Consider the following 21,860-nt stretch of genomic DNA (forward strand, 5'->3'; position numbering starts at 1 on the left):
TGAGGCACGTTATTACAATCCCACGGACGTTCCTGGCAGGACACGCCCTGCTCAAATATTACTGGCTCCACTCCACGAAGATTGGCTGCTGTATCCGGTAGTGGGACCTGCGTATCCTGCGCTTTCCACGATGATGGACCCAATCATATTACAGCAGGGCGTGTGTTGCCAGGAACGTCCGTGGGATTCCTAATAACGCCGATGCGGCACTTGAAAGCGTCAGGTAAAATATCCATAAAAACATTACCGAAATGATTTACAGTGCCGTGTTTTCTCGCTCAAATGACATAACTTTAAGTTGAAAGCACCGACATGGTGTACTGGTTAGTTGTCGCTTAGCAAACATTATCTTATCTCGCATGTGTTTACATTCCTTTTGTTCATTGTTGACCTTGGAGTAATTTCAACAGACCGACCTACTTATTTATTACTTATTTGAGCCCAGTTGCCAACTTAGTGGAGAATGTCACTGTGGGTGACACAGGCGGTCATGAGGCGGTCTCTACGCTCCTGCGTCTATTCGGTCAAACACTGCAGCTCTATCGTGACAGTTTCAGACATGAAGTCATGTTCCTCCAAGCAACAGTTGGTTCACATTGATGGCACAAGGCAAATCCACCCGTGGCGGGTTACCACTTTCATCGGTTTAGTGAGGTTCCACTCGCGGGATTCCAGTTTGGGACCAGAGAAAGCTGAGCTAGTATCTACTCCAGTGGCGGGGTCCTTAGTTCTGGAAGAGGTCCAGTCCCCCTCAGGCCAGAGACAGAGGAGATCCCCTTTCTTTGAGCACCTGCAGCACTGTGGCTCCCCATCAGATGTGCTTAACCTCAGGCAACAATATAAACCCTCACCTCGACAAATTAGCAACTGCCTTACACACATGTGGGCCAGCATCAAGAAGATGTCTGATGAGCAGCGGCGCTGTGAGCTCCAGCTGATGTTCGAGCATCCCGCATTTGACCAGCTCCTGCAAGATGCCATGGCCGCTGTGGGCTCCATGCGAAATGAAGACTTGGCTTACTGTCTCCTGGCTATGGTGAATCTGGGTGTGCCCCAACGAAGCCGTGTGGTCCAACTGTACCTCCGTGCCTGCCAGGTAGATAGACCTCATGCAAACTTGATTTAACGACTTTATTTCATTGGATAATTGTTTTCTTGTTGCTCACTGACAGGAGATGTTGAATGACTTTGATGAGAAGAGTCTGTCCATTTTGGCCTCCTGTCTGGAACAGATGGTGAACACGCCCATTGTTGATGCACTGAAACAAGGCTTGAGGTCAGCCTTAGTTTTGAGTTAAAGCAATAGTGTGCTGTTTTGTTGGATAGTGTATTAGCTCTACCTTTTCAGATCATGTTGCAATGTTTTTTTTTTTGCTGCTCCAGGTTGGTAGTTGAGGCGTCTCTTCCCAGGATAAAGAATGTTTTGGCGCTCCAGACCGTGATGCGTCTCTTGGGTAAAGATATGTCGCTTGACGTCAAACGGAAACTTGAGGTATGTTCCCGAATGGTTAACGGTAGGTGTATTTTAACAAGGAGGGATTTTTTTTTATCAAAAATAAAATCTAGAAAATCACATAAAAGATTACAAATAATTTTGCAGTTCATTGAGGGAAATAACCCTATCAAACCCCCTATCAAAACATGACTCGGTGGAGAACCCCTTGCTGGTCAGTACAGAGGTCAGACGTCTCTTGTAGTTGATCACCAGGTTGGCACGCATCTTGGGAACAATTTTGGACCACTCCTCTTTGCAGATGCTCTCCTAATCCTGCAGGTTTTGAGGCTGTGCCTTGGTAACTCGAAGCTTCAGCTCCCGCTACAGATTTTCTATGGGATTTAGGTCCGGAGACTGGCTAGGCCACTCCATGATCTTAATGTGCTTTCATATACTTGGCTGTGGGCTTTGGGTCATTGTCATGCTACAAGCCCTATCCTCAAGCCATTTTAGGTTTTCCGGCTGAGAGAAGGAGGTTGTCACCCAGCATTTCACATTACAAGGCTCCATCCATATTTCCCTCAATGCAGTGAAGTTGATCTGTCCCCTTTGCAGAGCCCCTCTCCAAAGTGTTCTCTGTCGATTGACTGTCTGTTGTCGTACGAGAGCGGCTCCAACTACCCGAGACAAATTCCTTGTGTGTTTTTGGACATACTTGGAAAATAAAGATGATTCTGATTCTGAGAAACACCCCTGAAGCATGACCACATCACCTTCACCCAATCATTCTCTGAATCATTCAGGTGTTCATTGGCAAACTTGTGCCTTCTTGACCATGGGGACCTTACAGGCACTGCAGGATGTTGATCCATTACGGCGTAGTGTGTTTCCAATGGTTTTCTTGGTGACTGTGGTCCCAGCTGCCTTAAAATCATTAACAAGCTCCTCGCATGTAGTTCTGGGCTGCTGCTTAACCTTTCTCATGATCATTGATACACCACAAGGTGAAATCCTGCGAGGAGCCCCAGACTGAGGGAGATTGACAGTCATTTTATGTTGATTCCATTTTCTAATTATTTTACCAACAGCTGTCTCCTTCTCACCCAGCCTCTTGCCAATTGTTTTTTTTTTTCATTCGATTTCCTCGAAAATGCACAATTCAGTTTGACTGTGTTCCAGCATATTATAACACACACAATGCATTTTCATTGCAAGTGAATGTCATTCTTCACACTGAAAACAAGAAAAAATAGAACATTAATTAAACTAACTCTAATATTAAACCTAGTGAGTTATTACATAAAAACTTTACACATCATTTGAGATCTATTGGCTACGTTATAAGACTACGAAATGAAAATTGAAATGAAATTGTATTTTGGTACAGTTCAAAACCTTTGTGAGCTGAGGCATTTTTTTGGAATTTCTCATAGAAAAAAATAAAACATGAAAAAATAAATGCAGCATTTGCTAAAGAAGAGATGTATATTATAAAGGTGTGTCATTTGTTGCTGTTGCAAAGGAGGGCTTTGCTCTTCTGAGTGCTATTCTAACACCAAATCTTCATGTTTCTCATGGTCATTTTTAGCGCAAAAGCATTAACCTGAATTATTTGAACTTTCAGCGAAAAGCCTTATCAATGACAGAGCAGTTCACCCTTCCCAACACACAGTACTTGATCTCCACCATGGCTAAGATGGGCTTCTATTCCAAATCACTGCTGGATATCTGCAGTCAGAGAATTACAGGTATGATAAATTGCTACCTACAGTAATTCCAATGAGCTAAGCTTTACAGTAAGAAATGAAACGTCTTGCTATTGACCCACCTGTTGTCCCTGCATGTGATTTGCACAGAAAACCTCCATGGAATCCCATTTAACAGACTGCTAACACTGTTGCTGTCGTTTCGGGAGCTGCACTACAAAGACTTTGCCCTGCTTACTGGCATCTCGGACTACATTGCCTCCACATTAGACACATGGACTCAAAAGGAGGTACTGGCTCTTTGGATGATTTGTGACATTGTGATGCTTTTTATTATTGCTGCATGAGATTTATTTTTTTTGGTTAATGAGTTGCACACCAAATAGTTTCAGTATTTTTTTTTTTCGGAACATCAGTCAAGAATGGCTCCCTAATGCAGCCCTATGGGTGGCACAAGTCAGTGCAAACTGTAGGCCGGTCCCAAGCCCGGATAAATGCAGAGGGTTGCGTCAGGAAGGGCATCCGGCTTAAAACCTTGCCAAAAAAATATGAGCGTTCATCCAAAGAATTCCATACCGGATCGGTCGTGGCCCGGGTTAACAACGTCCGCCACCGGCGCCGTCAACCTGCGGGGCGCCGTTGGAAATTCAGCTACTGTGGGTCGAAGTCAAAGAAGAAGAGGAGGTGGAAAGCGGGTTCTTCGGCAGAAAGAGAAGAGGAAAACACAGAGCCTAGAGCTGAATGTGGGGACTTTGAATGTTGGGACTATGACAGGAAAATCTCAGGAGTTGGTTGACATGATGATTAGGAGAACAGTTGATATATTGTGTGTCCAGGAGACCAGGTGGAAAGGCAGTAAGGCTAGAAGTTTAGGGGCAGGGTTTAAATTATTTTACCTTGGTGTAGATGGGAAGAGAAATGGAGTCGGGGTTATTTTAAAAGAAGAGTTGGCTAAGAATGTTTTAGAGGTGAAAAGAGTATCAGATCGAGTGATGAGGCTGAAATTTGAAATTGAGGGCGTTATGTGTAATGTGATTAGTGGCTATGCCCCACAGGTAGGATGTGACCTAGAGGTGAAAGAGAAATTCTGGAAGGAGCTAGATGATGTAGTTCTGAGCATCCCAGACAGAGAAAGAGTCGTAATTGGTGCAGATTGTAATGGACATGTTGGTGAATGTAATAGGGGTGATGAAGAAGTGATGGGTAAGTACGGCATCCAGGAAAGGAACTTGGAGGGACAGATGGTGGTAGACTTTGCAACAAGGATGCAAATGGCTGTAGTGAACACTTTTTTCCAGAAGAGGCATGAACATAGGGTGACCTACAAGAGCGGAGGTAGAAGCACACAGGTGGATTACATCTTGTGCAAACGATGTAATCTGAAGGAGGTTACCAACTGTAAGGTAGTGGTAGGGGAGAGTGTGGCTAGAGAGCATAGGATGGTGGTGTGTAAGATGACTCTGGTGGTGGGGAGGAAAATTAGGAAGACAAAGGCAGAGAAGAGAACCATGTGGTGGAAGCTGAGACAGGACGAGTGTTATGCAGCTTTTCGGGAAGAGGTGATACAGGTTCTCGGTGGACGGCAGGAGCTTCCAGAAGACTGGACCACTGCAGCCAAGGTGATCAGAGAAGCAGGCAGGAGAGTACTTGGTGTATCTTCTGGCAGGAAAGGAGAGAAGGAGACTTGGTGGTGGAACCTCACAGTACAGGAAATCATACAAGGAAAGAGGTTAGCTAAGAAGAAGTGGGACACTGAGAGGACCGAGGAGAGGCGAAAGGAATACATTGAGATGCGACACAGGGCAAAGGTAGAGGTGGCAAAGGCCAAACGAGGCATATGATGACATGTATGGCAGGTTGGACACTAAAGAAGGAGAAAAGGATCTATACAGGCTGGCCAGACAGAGGGATAGAGATGGGAAGGATGTTGACTGGTGCCAGCAGTGTGCTTGCTAGATGGAAAGAATACTTCGAGGAGTTGATGAATGAGGAAAATGATAGAGAAGGGAGAGTAGAAGAGGTAAGTGTGGTGGACCAGGAAGTGGCAATGATTAGTAAGGGGGAAGTTAGAAAGGCATTAAAGAGGATGAAAAATGGAAAGGCAGTTGGTCCTGATGACATTCCTGTGGAGGTATGGAAGCATCTAGGAGAGGTGGCTGTGGAGTTTTTCACCAGCTTGTTCAACAGAATTCTAGTGCGTGAGAAAGATGCCTGACGAAAGGAGGAAATGTGTGCTGGTGCCCATTTTTAAGAACAAGGGTGATGTGCAGAGCTGTGGGAACTAGAGAGGAATAAAGTTGATGAGCCACAGAATGAAGTTATGGGAAAGAGTAGTGGAGGCTATACTCAGGACAGAAGTGAGTATTTGCGAGCAACAGTATGGTTTCATGCCTAGAAAGAGTACCACAGATGCATTACTTGCCTTGAGGATGTTGATGGAAAAGTACAGAGAAGGTCAGAAGGAGCTACATTGTGTCTTTGTAGATCTAGAGAAAGCCTATGACAGAGTACCCAGAGAGGAACTGTGGCACTGCATGCGGAAGTCTGGAGTGGCAGAGAAGTATGTTAGAATAATACAGGACATGTACGAGGGCAGCAGAACAGCGGTGAGGTGTGCTGTAGGTGTGACAGACGAATTTAAGGTGGACGAGGGACTGCATCAGGGATCAGCCCTGAGCCCCTTCCTTTTTGCAGTGGTGATGGATAGGCTGACAGATGAGGTTAGACTGGAATCCCCGTGGACCATGATGTTTGCAGATGACATTGTGATCTGCAGTGAAAGCAGGGACCAGCTGGAGGAACAGTTAGAAAGATGGAGGCATGCACAGGAAAGAAGAGGAATGAAGATTAGCCGAAGTAAAACAGAATATATGTGCATGAATAAGAGGGCTGGTGGGGGAAGAATGAGGCTACAGGGAGAAGCGATAGCAAGGGTGGAGGACTTTAAATACTTGGGGTCAACCGTCCAGAGCAATGGTGAGTGTGGTCAGGAAGTGAAGAAACGGGTCAAAGCAGGTTGGAACGGGTGGAGGAAGGTGTCAGGTGTGTTATGTGACAGAAGAGTCTCTGCTAGGATGAAGGGCAAAGTTTATAAAACAGTAGTGAGGCCAGCCATGATGTATGGATTAGAGACAGTGGCACTGAAGAGACAACAGGAAGCAGAGTTGGAGGTGGCGGAAATGAAGATGTTGAGGTTCGCTCTTGGAGTGACCAGGTTGGATAAAATTAGAAATGAGCTCATCAGAGGGACAGCCAAGGTTCGATGTTTTGGAGACAAAGTTAGAGAGCGCAGACTTCAATGGTTTGGACACGTCCAGAGGAGAAATAGTGAGTATATTGGAAGAAGGATGATGAGGATGGAGCTGCCAGGCAAGAGAGCTCGAGGAAGACCAAAGAGAAGGTTGATGGATGTCGTGAGGGAAGACATGATGGCAGTTGGTGTTCGAGAGGAGGATGCAGGAGCTAGGCTTACATGGAAAAGGATGACGCGCTGTGGCGACCCCTAACGGGACAAGCCGAAAGGAAAAGAAGAAGAAGAAGTCAAGAATGGCTCCCTGTGAAGAACTTAGTTATAAACTGTGAATCCACTGTTCCTCTCTCATCTTGTAACGATACTCACATGAGATCAAATAACGTCAGTCAGACTTGATTCATTAAATTGTCCATCCATTTTCCGTACCGCTTATCCTATTCATTAGATTATTCAGTTCAAAATGCCAACAATGTCAATTTTTGTGATCGGTTTAAAAACAAATCTCATCTTCACTCACTTGTCTCACTGTACTCCAGGTAGTCCTCTTCCTGTCCGTCTTTGAGAGCCTTGCCTTTTGTCCTGCAGCATTGATGGCGATGTTTTCCGAAAAAATCATCGCCAATCCAGGCGCTTTGTCGCTTCAAGACCTTCTCTGTGTCCTCAAAGTGTACTCGTCCCTCAACTCTTGCCTGCAGCATGACAGAGAGCGGTATGTTTTTTATTACATTATAGTTTCTCAGCTAATAGACAATACACAACAACAGATTCAGCTGTATACTGGTTTCATAAAGCTGATGTTCTGCTGTCTGCCCTTGTGTTGCCCCAGGTTTCTGCAGAGTCTCAGCCAGGCTCTGGATTTCTACCTGCCCAGGATGTCTGGTTACGAAGTGTTAAAGGCTTGTTATTGTCTCTGCCTTCTTGGTCACTTCCCATCCATGCCACTGGAGAAACTCCTACAGGGTACCACCCTGGAGATGCTGAGTAGCAGAGGTCTGGGCCACAGTTGTTAAATCAGCGATTTAAAAAAAAAAAAAAATTTTTTTAAAAAATTACAAAAAAATCTTAATCATCTGAATTACCTCTACAGCAGTGAAGTATCTCAGGAAACAGGAGCAAATGTTTCAGACGGTGCACCTGTGCCTCCATCTTGACCAGCCTGTTCTCCCTCGACCATTGAGTGTCCCTGCACCTATGCTGGGAGAAGTGAGATGCGGTGGTCCACCTGCCAATCAGCGGCTCTCGCAACTCCTACAAAGGGTGTTGTCCGACCAAGCAAATGTAGTGCTACAGGAAATGGTGGTGGTGGAGAACTTATACTTCATAGGTAATAGAAGAGGCATTATTATTATAGCTTCTGTTATGATAAATCATGGAACCCAAACGCTGGGAGAAAATTCAGGTTTTGTACCTTGTACTATGTACAGTATACATATGTATATGATTGCTTAAAAACATAATTCAGTCTCAAATAACAAGGATATTTTTTTGCATTGACTCTTAGATGGCGTGATAAGCAAACCCGTGGCAAAACAAGCCTCAAGTGAAGAAACACAAGCACAAAGGTAAGATCTGTGTGAGCAACCACGTATTCTTCTTCCTCTTATCCTGGGTTGGGTTGTTGAGGCAGGAGCTTAAACCAAGAGTCCCCCCCCCCTCCTCCTACCTGTGCACTTGGTCCGGCACTTCCTAGGGTAGTTGGAACATACCTTCCTGTCCCCCCTGACCACCACCAGAGGCACTGAACCATAGACCGCTGTTACCTCCTCATTGGAAGGCATGTCAGATCTTCAAAGTTGCAGCTTGATGGCATCCATCACTACAGTGTCCACCAACTGGTTCATTTATTACCACCACAACAGGCACCGACCGCCTTACGGCCACAACTCTGCTCAGCTGCCTCAATAATGGAGGCATGGAACATGGCTCACCCTGACTTAATGTCCCCAGGCTGCTCTGGACGTGGTCAAGGTTCTGTCGGAGGGGGCGTCATTGCTCATGTGAGCATTGAAGTCCCCTAACAGATTGAGGAAATCTCCAGCAGCAATGCTCTCTAGTATTGATGCACCGATTTGTTATTAACAACCAATGCTTAGGATGGCTTTGCTGACTATCCAGTTGAACTGACTGGGAGGTCACTATTGTACACAAAGCCTACAGTCACGGTTTGATGAAATTGTAAATTAACCATGAATGTGAAATGTAAATAACACACACATTCAACTAGCTAGTCGTAACATAAGAACGCATTAACAACAAATGTTGTTGTAAATGTCTTTATTACTGCAATAATTCAAATTCTCATGTCGTAATTAATTGTAGGAACCGCGTGGCTTTGCCGTCATCATGTTAGCGGCTAGTCCAAACTGGAGCGTGCTAACCTCGCTGCTTTCCGCTGATCGGCGAAGGGGAATGCTTGTTGCATGCTATTGTGCGCCGCTCCAGCTACCTAAATATGATGCCAAGCCGCCGAGGCAAACGTGCGCCTCGCATCCGTTATAAGCAGCATAAGTCACTCATCATCACCTCCATGACGGCCAATAAACTACAATTTTAGACAAGTACTGTTATCACAAGGCTGAAGGATAAGCTGGGAGTAAGACAGAATTGACATGCTAGTGGCTAAGCTATCGTGACAGTTGTAAAAACACCAAAATAAGTGATTGGGTGGTACAGTATACTTGTCACTTAGGACAGGCTGAAACCACATTATAGTGGAGATTAGCCAATTTTGAAGAGCAGAATAGCAGGCAAATTAGTTTGTGGTTATCGAGGAAAATACTGTAATATACGATCATGCAAGGTAGCTGCACAGGAACCAGAAACCAGAAATGAATTAGTACGTCACCGCCTCTACATCACTTGAGAAAATGAGCCTATAAATTTAAAGTACATTCATATAATTAATATTTATAATCCATGATATCCTTTTAGTCCCACAGTGGGGAAATTTGAGTCATTTCAGCAGCAATAGTGTGGTACAGGAAATACAAAAAGAGCATTCAAGAGAATACTTTTGGCTGCAAATGTATCTGCCATTCAAAGGTTAATGCAAAAAATGCATTTAAATTAAAAAGATTAAAGCCATAATTTAATAATTATTGCATAATTATTGTGAAATTGAACAGCATGCAGAATTATTTTTGTCCTATTGAATCACATACCGCAATAGCTGTCCAGCAGTAATGCTCTTGACATAATTTTAAAAAATATGGAAATTCAGACTTCTATATGTTGGGAGCTTGGCAGTCGTAGTCATAAATTCAATTTTACTAATAATTGGAATAGTTTTATAATTAATAATTTGTGAGTTTGATTTATTTTAATATTTCAATTAATGTAAAGCGCTTTGTGATGCATTTTGTTTGTATGGAAAGCGCTTACAAGTAAATAATTCTTTCCAGTGTTTCGACCTTCGGTTTTCAGCCTTAGGCTTTTTATTTTCGGTTTATGCGAATCATTTTTATTTCTCTGCATCACTCCTCTCTAGCATTCCATTCATCCATCCAACCATTTTCTACTGCTTATCCGAGGTCGGGTCGTGGGGGCAGTAGCTTTAGCAGAGACGCCCAGCCTTCTCTCTCCCCAGCCACTTCATCCAACTCTTCCAGGGAAGATCCCGAGGCATTCACAGGCCAGCCAAGAGACGTATTCTCTCCAGCGTGTCCTGGGTCATCCCCGGGATCTCCTCCCAGTGGGACGTGCCCGGAACACCTCACCAGGGAGGTGTCCGGGAGGCATCCGAATCAGATGCCCCAGCCGCCTCATCTGGCTCCTCTCGATGTGGAGGAGCAGCGGCTCTACGCTGAGATCCTCCCGGATGACCGAGCTTCTCACCCTATCTCTAAGGGAGAGCCCGGACACCCTGCGGAGGAAACTCATTTCGGCCGCTTGTATCCGGGATCTTGTTCTTTCGGTCATAACCCACAGCTCATGACCATAGGTGAGGGTAGGAACGTAGATCGACCGGTAAATTGAGAGCTTCGCCTTTCGGCTTAGCTCCTTCTTCACCACAACAGACCGATACAAAGTCCGCATCACTGCAGACGCTGAATCGATCCGACTGAGGACCATGGTCTCAGATTTGGAGGAACTGATTCTCATCCCAGCCGCTTCACTCTCTGCTGCGAACTGCTCCAGTAAGCGTTGGAGATCACGGCTTGATGAAGCCAACAGCACCACATCATCTGCAAAAAGCACAGATGCAATTCTGAGGCCACAAAGCCGGACCCCCTCTACGCCTAGGCTGCTACTCCAACCCTCACCGAGTACGACTTATTGCCGGCAATGCGGACCGAACTCTGACACTGGTTGTACAGGGACCGAACAGCCCGTATCAGGCGGTGCGGTACCCCATACTCCCGAAGCACCCCCCACAGGACTCCCCGAGGGACACGGTCGAACGCCTTCTCCAAGTCCACAAAACACATGTAGACGGGTTGGGCGACCTCCCATGCACCCTCAAGGACCCTGCCGAGGGTCTAGAGTTGGTCCACTGTTCCACGGCCAGGACGAAAACCACACTGCTCCTCCTGAATCTGAGATTTGACTTCCCGACGGAAAGTCTCCACTCCAGCACCCCTGAATAGACCTTACCAGGGCGACTGAGGAGTGTGATCCCCCTGTAGTTGGAACACACCCTCCGGTCCCCCTTCTTAAAAAGGGGGAACACCACCCCAGTCTGCCAATCCATAGGCACTGTCCCCGATGTCCACGCGATGTTGCAGAGGCGTGTCAACCAGGACAGCCCCACAACATCCAGAGCCTTTAGGAACGCCGGGCGAATCTTATCCACCCCCGGGGTCTTTCCACCGAGGAGCTTTTTTTTACCACCTCTGTGACCTCAAGGCCAGAGATAGGAGAGCCCGCGTCAGAGACCCCAATCTCTGCTTCCTCATGGGAAGGCGTGTCGGTGGCATTGAGGAGGTCTTCGAAGTATTCTCCCCACTGACTCACAACGTCCCGAGTCGAGGTCAGCAGTGACCCATCCCCACAATACACAGTGTTGATGGTACACTGTTTCCTCCTCCTGAGACGCCGGATGGTGGATCAGAATTTCCTCGAAGCCGCCCAGAAGTCTTTTTCCATGGGCTCACCGAACTCCTCCCATGCCCGAGTTTTTCCTTCAGTGACCACCAAAGCTGCATTCCGCTTGGCCAGCCGGTACCCATCAGCTGCCTCAGGAGTCCCACAGGCCAAAAAAGCCCGATAGGACTCTCTTCTTCAGTTTGACGGCATCCCTCACTGTTGGTGTCCACCAGCGGGTTCGGGAATTGCTGCCATTACAGGCACCGACCACCTTATGGCCACAGCTCTGGGCGGCCGCCTCAGCAATGGAGGCGTGGAACATGGTCCACTCGGACTCGATGTCCCCCGCCTCTCCCGGAACGTGAGCAAAGTTGTGCCGGAGGTGGGAGTTGAAACTCCTTCTGACAGGGGATTCTGCCAGACGTTCCCAGCAGAGCTTCACAATACGTTTGGGCCTGCCAAGTCAGACCGGCATCTTCCCCCACCATCGGAGCCAACTCACCACCAGGTGGTGACCGCTTGACAGCTCTGCCCCTCTCTTCACCCGAGTATCCAAGACATGTGGCCGCAAGTCCGATGACCCGACCAAAAAGTCGATCATCGAACTGCGACCTAGGGTGTCCTGGTGCCAAATGCATGTGTGGACACCCTTATGCTTGAACATGGTGTTCGTTATGGAAAATCCTTGACGAGCTCAGAAGTCCAATAACAGAACACCGCTCAGATTTTGATGAGGGGGACCGTTCCTCCCAATCACGCCCTTCCAGGTCTCATTCTTATTGCCCACGTGAGCATTGAAGTCTCCCAACAGAACGATTGAGTCCCAAGGGGAGGCTACCGTCTCGTCCACCGGGGTGACCCCCAACGTCCAGGCGCCGAGCCGGGGGGCAATAAGTATACCCACACCTGCTCGGCGCCTCTCACCGTGGGCAACTCCAGAGACAAAGAGAGTCCAACCCCTCTCAAGAGGACTGGTACCAGAGCCCAAGCTGTGTGTGGAGGCGAGTCTGACTATAGCTAGTCGGAACCTTTCGACCTCACACACCAGCTCGGACTCCTTCTCTGCCAGGGAGGTGACATTTCACGTCCCGAGAGCCAGCTTCTGATCGGATCGCCAAGGTCCCTGCCTTCGGCCACCACCCAACTCACACTGCACCCGACCCCTATGGGCCCTCCCACAGGTGGTGATCCCATGGGAAGCCCAACCCATTCAAGGATTTCAAAAAATGGTGGGAACTTCTGTTTGCTGCACAGGCACAAGCAACATGCAGGAAATAACCGCCCACCCGAAGGAGGGGGCGGGCTGCCCTATAGTCCAACAGGGTGAACCCCAACGTATAGGCACCAAACTGTGGGGCAACAAATATGCACACACCTCTTTGGCACCTAGGGCAAATGCAGAGTGGAAGAGATCCCTCTCAAGAGACTGGTCCAAGCCACAGGCTCTCAAACTTGCACAGCAGCTCAGGCTCCTTTCCTGACAGAGGTGATGGTCCACATCTCTACAGTCAGCATCAGCAGCCGGAGATCAGACCACCAACTGGTTCCTGCCTTCGGTCTCCACCCAGCTCACACTGCACCCGACCCCTTTGGTCCCTCCAATGGGTGGTGAGCCAATGGTGAGGACGACCCACTTTGCCTCTTTGGACTGTACCGGGTGAGTGCGTGCACAGCTTCCAGGCCTGGGTGCGTCAACTGTTCTTTGTCTTTGTTGGGGTACTTTAGTGACTCACTGTCCACACAAGCACCTGATTGCCCTCTGTGACCTTACTACTCTTCCAGTGCGATAGGTGACGGCTCAAGGAAGGGCAACTCAGCTACTTTTTAGATTTCTTAAATTAGTCCGAAGATAGCTGGGATAGGCTCCAGCGACCATAGTGAGGATAAGCGGGAAAAGAAAATTGATGGATGGATAGTTCTGTTGAAGTTGTCCTGAACAACTCACAACTGCCTTTCTTCAAAATGGACCCTCCTAAACTATAGAACTATTTTGTCATTGTTCTAGGCTGGCAGTTCTTTGTCTGGCTCCCTCTGCTTTCTGCTTTGGTACATCTCAACCGCGAGGTCCACTGGCTGTTAAGCTTCGCCATCTAAAGATTTTAGGATATAATCCAATTATGGTAAGATTCTAATTTTGAACCACTAGTCACAATAATACTTCATATCTATTTCTTGAATTTAGAAGCTCCTTCATCCAAATATACCACAGTACTTAGTGATCCCATCCTCTTCCCTCCCCAGATAACAGAACATGATTTGAAGTCTGAAGAGAAGGCAGCACAACTCCTCACAGCACAAATCTTTCCGGAAAGGCCAGCCCCAAGCATGACGATCAGCATCTAATGATCTGTGCCGTTATCACAAAGGTTGATGATCAGATGATCTGCGAATATGCTACCATGTGTAGATTATCCTGTTGTTGTAAATTTTGTATTACTTATTCAAACCATCAAATGTACCCAAAGCTGAGATATTTAGTAACACTCAATTAAAATTTTATGAGACTGTTACTAATCTGTGCTCCAGTTTCTCCTGTAGATTTTAATTATTTAATTTACCAAATATGTACTATATGCTGATAGTTTTTCTGCTTGCACTTAGTGCCAGTTCTCATAGTAAGTTTGCAGAAACGGTGAGCGAACTGTTTTCGATGCAGCCACATTTGCAAAAACCTAAGGAAGAGGAAACTTGTGGTACAAACAGGAAATTTTGCAGTTGCATTTTTTATACTGATTTTGTTTTTTAGTACCGTTTAAATATGCTGACACCTTCCTTCGTACTTTGAAAACAAACTGCTGCCTCAATTTCAGAAAAAACAAAAATGCTCAAGATAAAGTCATTTGTACAATATAATGTAGCATTTGAGTTGAATGCATTTTTTTACTCCAGAAAAAACAACAACATCATTTTGTGGTTAAAGATGGGGGCTGCTGAAATTGTGGTCACAATGCTTAAAGAGAACCCCCATGGGTGGTGAATACGTTTGAACACCACCTTCAATATTCAGCCACAAATGAGCGTCCAACCACAGTTGTATGAATGAGTGTAAGACGCAGGAGGTTTTTATATGTATTTTGCACAACCTCAACTCAAAGAACTGGCCTCAATTAACAAAGCTCTGATCAGGGTACACAGTAATAAAATAATACAGTTGGCTTCAGCGTAAATAAGAGTGAGCATCTCAGGAGACATTTGGGTTCTCAAATGTGGTGATGTCGAGTGTTCCTAAAGGCTCCCTCCCTCCTACGCTGGCTGGTGACACTGGGTTTTGTGTTAACGTAGTCATTCTGGAACTCTGCCTGCCGATCAGTGATCTGAAAACGTGTAAAAAAAAAAAAAAAAAATTTAACAAAAGAAATTACTAAACTGCACCCAAGGCTCAGATGGCAGACTGTACATATGCAACAAAAATAATGTGATGTGGCCATTACACCTACAGGAAGTAAGTTCAAATATGAGAAAATGCATTTGGTCCAGTTCACAAGATTATTATTATTCTTTTGTCCATTCATTCCAAAAAACATTTGTGAGCTCTGATGCTGGCTCCGAATAGCTGTTCTAGTCCATTGCTAAGGTGTTGTATGAACAAGTTTACATACTCATTCAGATGCATCTTACCCAGTTGACCACAGCGATAATGGTAATGATGATGCTATAGATGCAGAGAATTCCAAGCACAGGGATCCAAATCATGAGGTCTCCATTGCCCACTTTGGTTTTCCCGGTGCTGCAATGGTGACCTAAAAGAACAACTTCAATATGTGTGCTGTATTTGTATTGAATGTGTCAAGCGTCTTTTTGATGCCAGGGTTCCTATGCAATGCAATGTATGGAATGTGAATAAAAATACATTTCCAGGTCTGGAAAAGTATTCATGTTTCCAAGACTGTTACAACAGCTCTGTTTTCTAAAACAAAAATGATGAATATCTAATATATGTATATATATATATATATATATATAGTGTCGATTTCTATTTAATTTTTTTGTTTGTTTGTTTCTGTCAGAGCACGCAGTATTCTGCCATGGTTTTGGTGAATATTCGATTCTGATTGGCTCAGAAAATTCCATCCGTGTAGATTATCAACTGATAATGGCCTGCGGGACCATTGGGACAGATGTATTCGTGTGGATGTTTTGTCTTGTGTTGTTTATTATGTTGTGTGCATTGTTCTTTGTCTTGGACCCCCTCTAAAAAGAGATTATTCATCTCAAGGGGTAACTCCTTAATAATAAAGGTATCATAATTATTATAATATTATAACACCCTTCGAATATTTCAAGTAGGTCCTGTCAAAAAAATCAAATTAATGCGCAGCACCCTTAGCCGTTAGATTATACAAGCAAACATAGCAACCTGACATTTAGACTTTCTGATAAGTATTTTAAGGGCAGGCGCCACGGTTGCCGACTGTTTAAAGCGTCAGCCTCACAGTTCTGAGGACCGGGGTTGAATCCCCGGCCCCGTCTGTGTGGAGTTTGCATGTTCTCCCCGTGCCTGCGTGGGTTTTCTCCGGGAACTCCGGTTTCCTCCCACATCCCAAAAACATGCACGTTAATTGAAAACTCTAAATTGCCCGTAGGTGTGAATGTGAGTGCGAATGGTTGTTTGTTTGTATGTGCCCTACGATTGGCTGGCAACCAGTTCAGGGTGTACCCTGCCTCCTGCCCGATGATAGCTGGGATAGGCTCCAGCACGCCCGCGACCCTAGTGAGGAGATGCGGCTCAGAAAATGGATGGATGGATGGATTTTAAGGGCAGAAAACGGCAAATTAAAAACAATAATGAGTGATTTAATCATTGACTTTATTTGGTGTTTACAACACCTTTGATGACTCAGATGTCGCTGAGGAATTGAGGAAAAGAAATACTATGAAATTTAAATCAACCGTGAATTTAATTTAATAATTATATTAATTAATAATAATAATAATTAATAATGATAAATTAATTAATAATAATTCGAGCCTGGAAATTAGGGTGTTAACAAAGTATGGCATTTAGAAATGACCAATGTGTCGGAACCCTGTGACGCGCCTCTGCTTACCCTCCACATGCACCAGTATCCTCACAGCACTCATCTGTGTTTTGAAGGGAGGTGGGAACGTCACCATGCCCTCACACCTGTAGAGTCCACCTTTTCTGGCCGTCTCTCCAGTAAGGACAAAGCTGACGGATGTGTTGGCCTCACGTAGCACCAAATCAGCGCTGGTGTTGGATTCACAGTCCAACGCGTTGTTAGTGTAATTGCACTTTTGGTTGTAAATCACTTGCTCATCCTTTAGAAGCGCAAATGTCAGATCCTCGCCGGCCATCTTTGGACACGGGACAGAGACTGTGGCTGGATCGTGTGCACACACAGCGTGTAGTTCATCTGGTGAGGAAAACAGCATCAGGACTCTGAATTTTGCAAAGTGTCACAATTCACTCAATTGCTGGTGGCTGGAAAGAGTCATTCTAGTCTGAATATTTGTTACAATGAAACACAGTGGAGTACTTACATTGGCAGGGACACTGCCTCTGCGTTGTGCCGGCTGGAGAGAACCTGTACCCCAGGAGGATCACAATCACCCAGGCCCTCATTTTTAAACTTAAGCGGTGAGGATAATTTGCCTTGTGTCGTTCCCTCAACTGCCAATGACAAGTTTGTCTTCAAGACATCCTGTGAAGGAAAACGCCTGCTTAAGTTTCCACTCTCTCCTTGTGTGACCTGTCACCTACGTCATGAGCACATCATCACAAACATGCAGAGTAGAGTCAAGGCGAGCCTTGTACTCGGTAAAGCCACTGGATGGCAACACAACATTGTGTTCTGATAAACCTGTTGACGTTTGTCACCGTCGTACACCGTGAAACAGGCTAATTATATAATTTTTAAATGTTTGTCATTCTTAGGTGAAATGGATGAGAGGAGCCTGGAGTTGGTGGTGCCAAGTGGATTTTAAAAAAAAAAAACTGTTGTAGCCAATCCATTGGCCTTAATTTGTGTTGTGGAGGCAGTGCCTGGTGGCGTCATGTTTCTGTATGTATTTAGGTTGGTTTTGTATATAACACGAGGCACGTGTATAATTGCATTTCAGACAGAAACAAGAGCGACATTGCGTATCCGTGCACCGACGCGACAATTTGGTACGAGACTTCTATGTCCGATTATGCGTCGGTCGTGAAGGCAGCGTGGATTGTGGGTTGGACAGGAAGCGACGGGGACGCGCAGCGTGTCCCCGAGGCGGCCAGGGAGAAGAATGGCCAGCGGTTGGGATACATGGAGACGAGATTGAGCGTGAAAACACGACGATGACGGGCACTTTGAAGTAGTTTTATTATTAATATTATTTATTTTTTTCAACCTTTTCCAAACGGCTCCCCACCTGAGACCCAAGAAGTGTCACGCATCTTTCCCACACGACTGTTATATTCCTCCCACGGGAAGGAGACAACCGGAGGAGAGGATTCTCTTTGTGAATCCCATTTAACTGTAAGTATTTTTTAAATGTTTTTTTATTTTATTTTAATTGACTGCCCTGACGTGTGTATGTGTTCTAATCTCCTTTTTTGACTTTACGTGTGATGTTCGGGAACGCCCTTTTGAGGTCAGACACATTATTGAATTGATCCATGTGTTTATCGCTGTGCCGCACGCCGTTCATGGTAGAGAAGCAGCAGCCTTGCCGCATTTCATCAAACGCTATCCTGATTCTAAAGGGAGCATCTGTAAATCCTCTGTGAACGGGCTGTGTGAGCCCCCCCATTGCGGCCATTGAATGACTCTTCTTGGGGGAGAAGGGGTGTTTTGCCCGCCTGTGTAAAGGCAATTTTTTCTTTTGCTGGACAAATGGGTAGGACAGCGATCATATGTTTTCTTTTAGTTTAATCGGTTACGTGACTCGTCGTGGCCGAATGGGATGTTTCGTTGCCCGGTTGTCTCTCTGGAACCGTAGTAGTCTCCACGTTGGCGGGCTTGGGTGATCAGCTTCTTTTCATGGCCGGTGGTGTTGTCGGCGTATGGCCTCATGAAAATTCATATATATAATATATATAATATATATTTGACTTTGAGGTGTCAATGTTAACGCATTTTCCCCCCATACCGTATATCCATTAAGTAGTAAGACTAAACACTTTAATCGCTTTCGTCTGGTGACGTCACCGACTGGGATTGGGTGTCTGTGTTCACAGTAGTTAGCTTGCATTCAACGCTAACGAGCCTCAAAACTGTTGTCTGCGGTGTCAAGTCGAAGCCACAGGAGTTGGGCTTTGAACACGTATTTGTTTCAACTGGCTGGAATGACCCTCCCACACTCACCCTGCGGGGTTCAAATGTTATTTGCAGGTAGCGGAATGTCATGCCAGCGTCTGGCCGGCTCCCAACCTTCTTAGACTGCAAACCTTTGTCTTTTGGACTGCCAAAGTCATCCAAGGTAGTATTCCTAGCCCTCTTAACGCCCCCCTGTAGTTCCACCAAAACAATGGCCCACTCGGCCCAGACTTTTAGTCCCAGACAGTGTCCTTTAAAGCATTCTTGATTTGCATTATTGGCAGTGTGTGGTGGCAACAGTGCAGTTAATGGGTTGTAGTTGTAACTTCTGGTTGCACCAATCTACTAGTGAGATGCCTTTTAGCTTTTATCTACTTTGTGTTTTGCAGGATTCAGATTTCACTCCACATAGAAGATGCTGAGAGTATAGCTGGAAAACCAGTGGAAACCCCAGTTTTATTGCGTAGTTTTTGTTCCTCTGGGCATGTGGCTTTGCATCTGGTGCTGAAATATTTATCACTCTATTGTATTGCCAACTTTGTTATTTGATGCCTTATTTTTTGGATTCATAACCACAGTTGCAGCAATAATAAATACACATACAGGGAACCTAAATAGTAGCTATTCACATGCGCTACAGTCTCTGTTAATGAAAGAAAAACCCACAGTGGTCACAGAAATAACTTGACTTGGACAAAAAGTGATAATACATTTGAAAAAAATAATCAAAATTATCCAATGAAAATTAGACATTACTTTTGAATTATGGTTCAACATTATGTGTTTTAAAAAAAAAAAAAGAAACGGGCCTGGACAAAAATTATAGTACTCTTGGAATATTTTTTTAAAATAATTTGACCATGGGGACAAATTCAAACAAGGTGTGTCCTCCAATTAGCATCGCAGGTATCTTCAAAATGGTGTGTACCACACTAAACGTGGACCACAGGAAGCAAAGGAGAGCGTTGTCTAAGAAGATTAGACAACAGTGTTAAAAGTAAAGGCTATAAGACCATCTCAAAGAAGCTTGATGTTCCTTTAACTACTGTAGCACATATTCAGAAATTTCAGATCCGCCTGGATCTGGCCGCAAGAGGAAAATTTATGAAAAATTGAAGAGACCGAGAGTAACAAAAGAGCCCAGAACAACCGCTAAAGAAATTAAAGGTGAACTCCAAGGTCAAGGTACATTCGTGCCAGATCACACCATCCGTCGTTGTTTGCGCCAAAGTGGGCTTCATGGGATATGACCTTTACAATCGCTGTTGTAAATGAATCATAAAAAAAGCAAGACTGTAATTTGCCAAACTGCATGTTGACAAGCCACAAAGCTTCTGTGTGAATGTCCTATGGGCAGACAAGACAAAACTGTAACGTTTTGGCAAGGGACGTGAACTCTATGTTCACAGACGCAAAATGAAGCATACCAAGAAAAGAACACTGTCGCTTCTGTGAAACATGGAGAAGGTTCTGTTAGGTTCTGGGGCTGCTTTGCTTCATCTGGCACAGGGTGTCTTGAATCTGTGCAGGTTACAATGACATCTCAAGACTATCAAGGTACTCTAGAGAAATGTTATGCCCAGTGTCAGAAAGCTTGGTCTCGTTCGCAGGTCATGGGTCTTTCACACAGCTTAAAACATCCAAGAATGGCAAAGAACAAAACATTGGACTAAACTGAAGTGGCATTTTATGAGCCTTGATCTAAATCCTATTGAACAGCTGTAGAAGGAGCTGACACATGCTGTCTGGAGAAATCACCCTTCAAACCTGAGCCAACTGGAGCAGTTTGCCCATGAGAGGGTCAAAACACAGGCTGAAAGGTGCAGAAGTCTCATTGAAATTTATAAAAAATGCTTGATTGCAGTGATTGCCTCAAAATGGTCTGGAACAAAATATTAAGTTAAGGGTACCATAATTTTTATCCAGGCCCATTTCATGAGTTTGTTTTTTAAAATAATTTTGCTGAACCTCAATTAAAAAGCAATGTCTGATTTTCATTGGTTATTTTCTATACATTTTTAATTTATTATTACTTTTGTCAGATTCAAGTTATTTATGTGACCAATGGAGGGTTTTCTTTCATTAACAGAGGGGTACCAACAATTTTGTATATGTAAATGGGTTGTGCTAAACATTTTGTCAGCAGACTTAAAATGCCCCAAGGTGCAACGTTTGAGCTGTTGCTGTACAGCTCAGCCATCAAAAGCGCAGACAGGGATTACATTTCCAGTCACAGAGGTAAAATGTATTGGAAGGTAGTTAGTCATTTCACAGCTCCTCTTTCAAAGCACATGATGAATGTTTTGTCATCTTTTTTCCTCTCCATGCGGTTGAGAAGAGAAGCTAGACATCAAGAGAAAATGTTTTTCACATTAACAATGCCTTTGTTAAAAGAGTATGCTGCCTTCTTTCTGTTTGCCTGTTTTCTTCTGGGGACATAAGTTGATTAAATAACAATAACAGCGCTCCCAATTTATTTCAGGCTTGAGCAATGATCCTGTGAAACTCCAGAGAATATTGTTGGTTTGTGTCTTCTTGCTTGCGTTTCTCGCATGCTTGTCTGTTTGTCACCGCTTCAGCTCTAGCGCGTGAGGTTCCGTGCGTGACTTCCTCACACCCATCCACGCAAACAGCGACCCACCCTTGTCTTTGGGCAGAAAATTCCCTAAACAAAAGACAAGGCAGTGGGTGACAACAGTGTATATTTCCTCTGGGTTGTGTTACAACTGGAGGATGCAGCTTCAAACACCGACTTTACTGCACCCTGATGGTGTGCCAGAGGCTAAAGTGTAACTAGATCTTGCCCCACAGACTGGAGGAAACCTCGGATGGAGCGTATTATCAGCTGCAGCAAGACTCCTCTTCTTGTTGTGGACATTGTTTTGGCAAAGTAAACTAACGTGTGTGTTGTCCGGTTGTGTCCCTGCTCTTTACACATGCACACGGTCACCAGCTTGTATAGGCTCTTGTTCTTTTAACATTTGGCTGACCTTTGGAAGCAGCTGTCTGTAGTTTGGAAACAAAGGTTGGTTAGCTGGCTTGTCTGTAGCCTAAAATCTCTCCTGCTTCAGATATTGTTGCTCTTCCTGTTGGCCTTTTAATGCACAGTCCAGAATGTATATCAGTACACGCAATGGCACTAAATCACTTGCTTAGAGGCAAGTGGTGACTGATTTTCTTTCTAT

At 45.1% G+C, this 21,860-nt stretch overlaps 3 protein-coding genes across 8 annotated transcripts in view; 2 read left to right on the plus strand and 1 right to left on the minus strand.

Annotated features, from left to right (window-relative positions):
• The first annotated feature begins 187 nt into the window (after window positions 1-187).
• fastkd2 (FAST kinase domains 2) lies at window positions 188-13,929 on the plus strand. Its single transcript, XM_061692185.1, has 11 exons — window positions 188-1,096; window positions 1,173-1,276; window positions 1,384-1,492; window positions 3,060-3,183; window positions 3,292-3,431; window positions 6,931-7,103; window positions 7,221-7,384; window positions 7,482-7,718; window positions 7,896-7,956; window positions 13,425-13,539; window positions 13,661-13,929. Exons 1-11 carry the CDS (start codon window positions 464-466, stop codon window positions 13,760-13,762), a joined length of 1,962 nt encoding a protein of 653 aa, XP_061548169.1. The 5' UTR covers window positions 188-463; the 3' UTR covers window positions 13,763-13,929.
• Window positions 12,977-17,083, minus strand: si:dkey-1h24.6 (T-cell-specific surface glycoprotein CD28). The gene is made up of 4 exons (XM_061692197.1): window positions 16,922-17,083; window positions 16,468-16,794; window positions 15,038-15,159; window positions 12,977-14,733 (listed from the first exon to the last, which is right to left on the minus strand). The coding sequence occupies exons 1-4, from the start codon at window positions 17,001-17,003 to the stop codon at window positions 14,620-14,622; spliced, it is 645 nt and encodes a 214-aa protein (XP_061548181.1). The 5' UTR covers window positions 17,004-17,083; the 3' UTR covers window positions 12,977-14,619.
• A 483-nt stretch (window positions 17,084-17,566) lies between these two features.
• The window catches only part of raph1b (Ras association (RalGDS/AF-6) and pleckstrin homology domains 1b), a 45,530-nt gene continuing 41,236 nt past the window's right edge, over window positions 17,567-21,860 (plus strand). For 3 of the 6 annotated variants that reach the window (XM_061692216.1, XM_061692209.1, XM_061692232.1), the window contains exon 1: window positions 17,567-17,895. The gene's annotated coding sequence lies outside the window, so the exon portion shown is untranslated. The remainder of the gene's footprint in view (window positions 17,896-21,860) is intronic. The other 3 variants (XM_061692224.1, XM_061692241.1, XM_061692249.1) reach the window with 3 other exon arrangements.

Source organism: Phycodurus eques, chromosome 1 (assembly GCF_024500275.1).
Source record: "Phycodurus eques isolate BA_2022a chromosome 1, UOR_Pequ_1.1, whole genome shotgun sequence".
Lineage (NCBI taxonomy): Eukaryota > Metazoa > Chordata > Actinopteri > Syngnathiformes > Syngnathidae > Phycodurus > Phycodurus eques.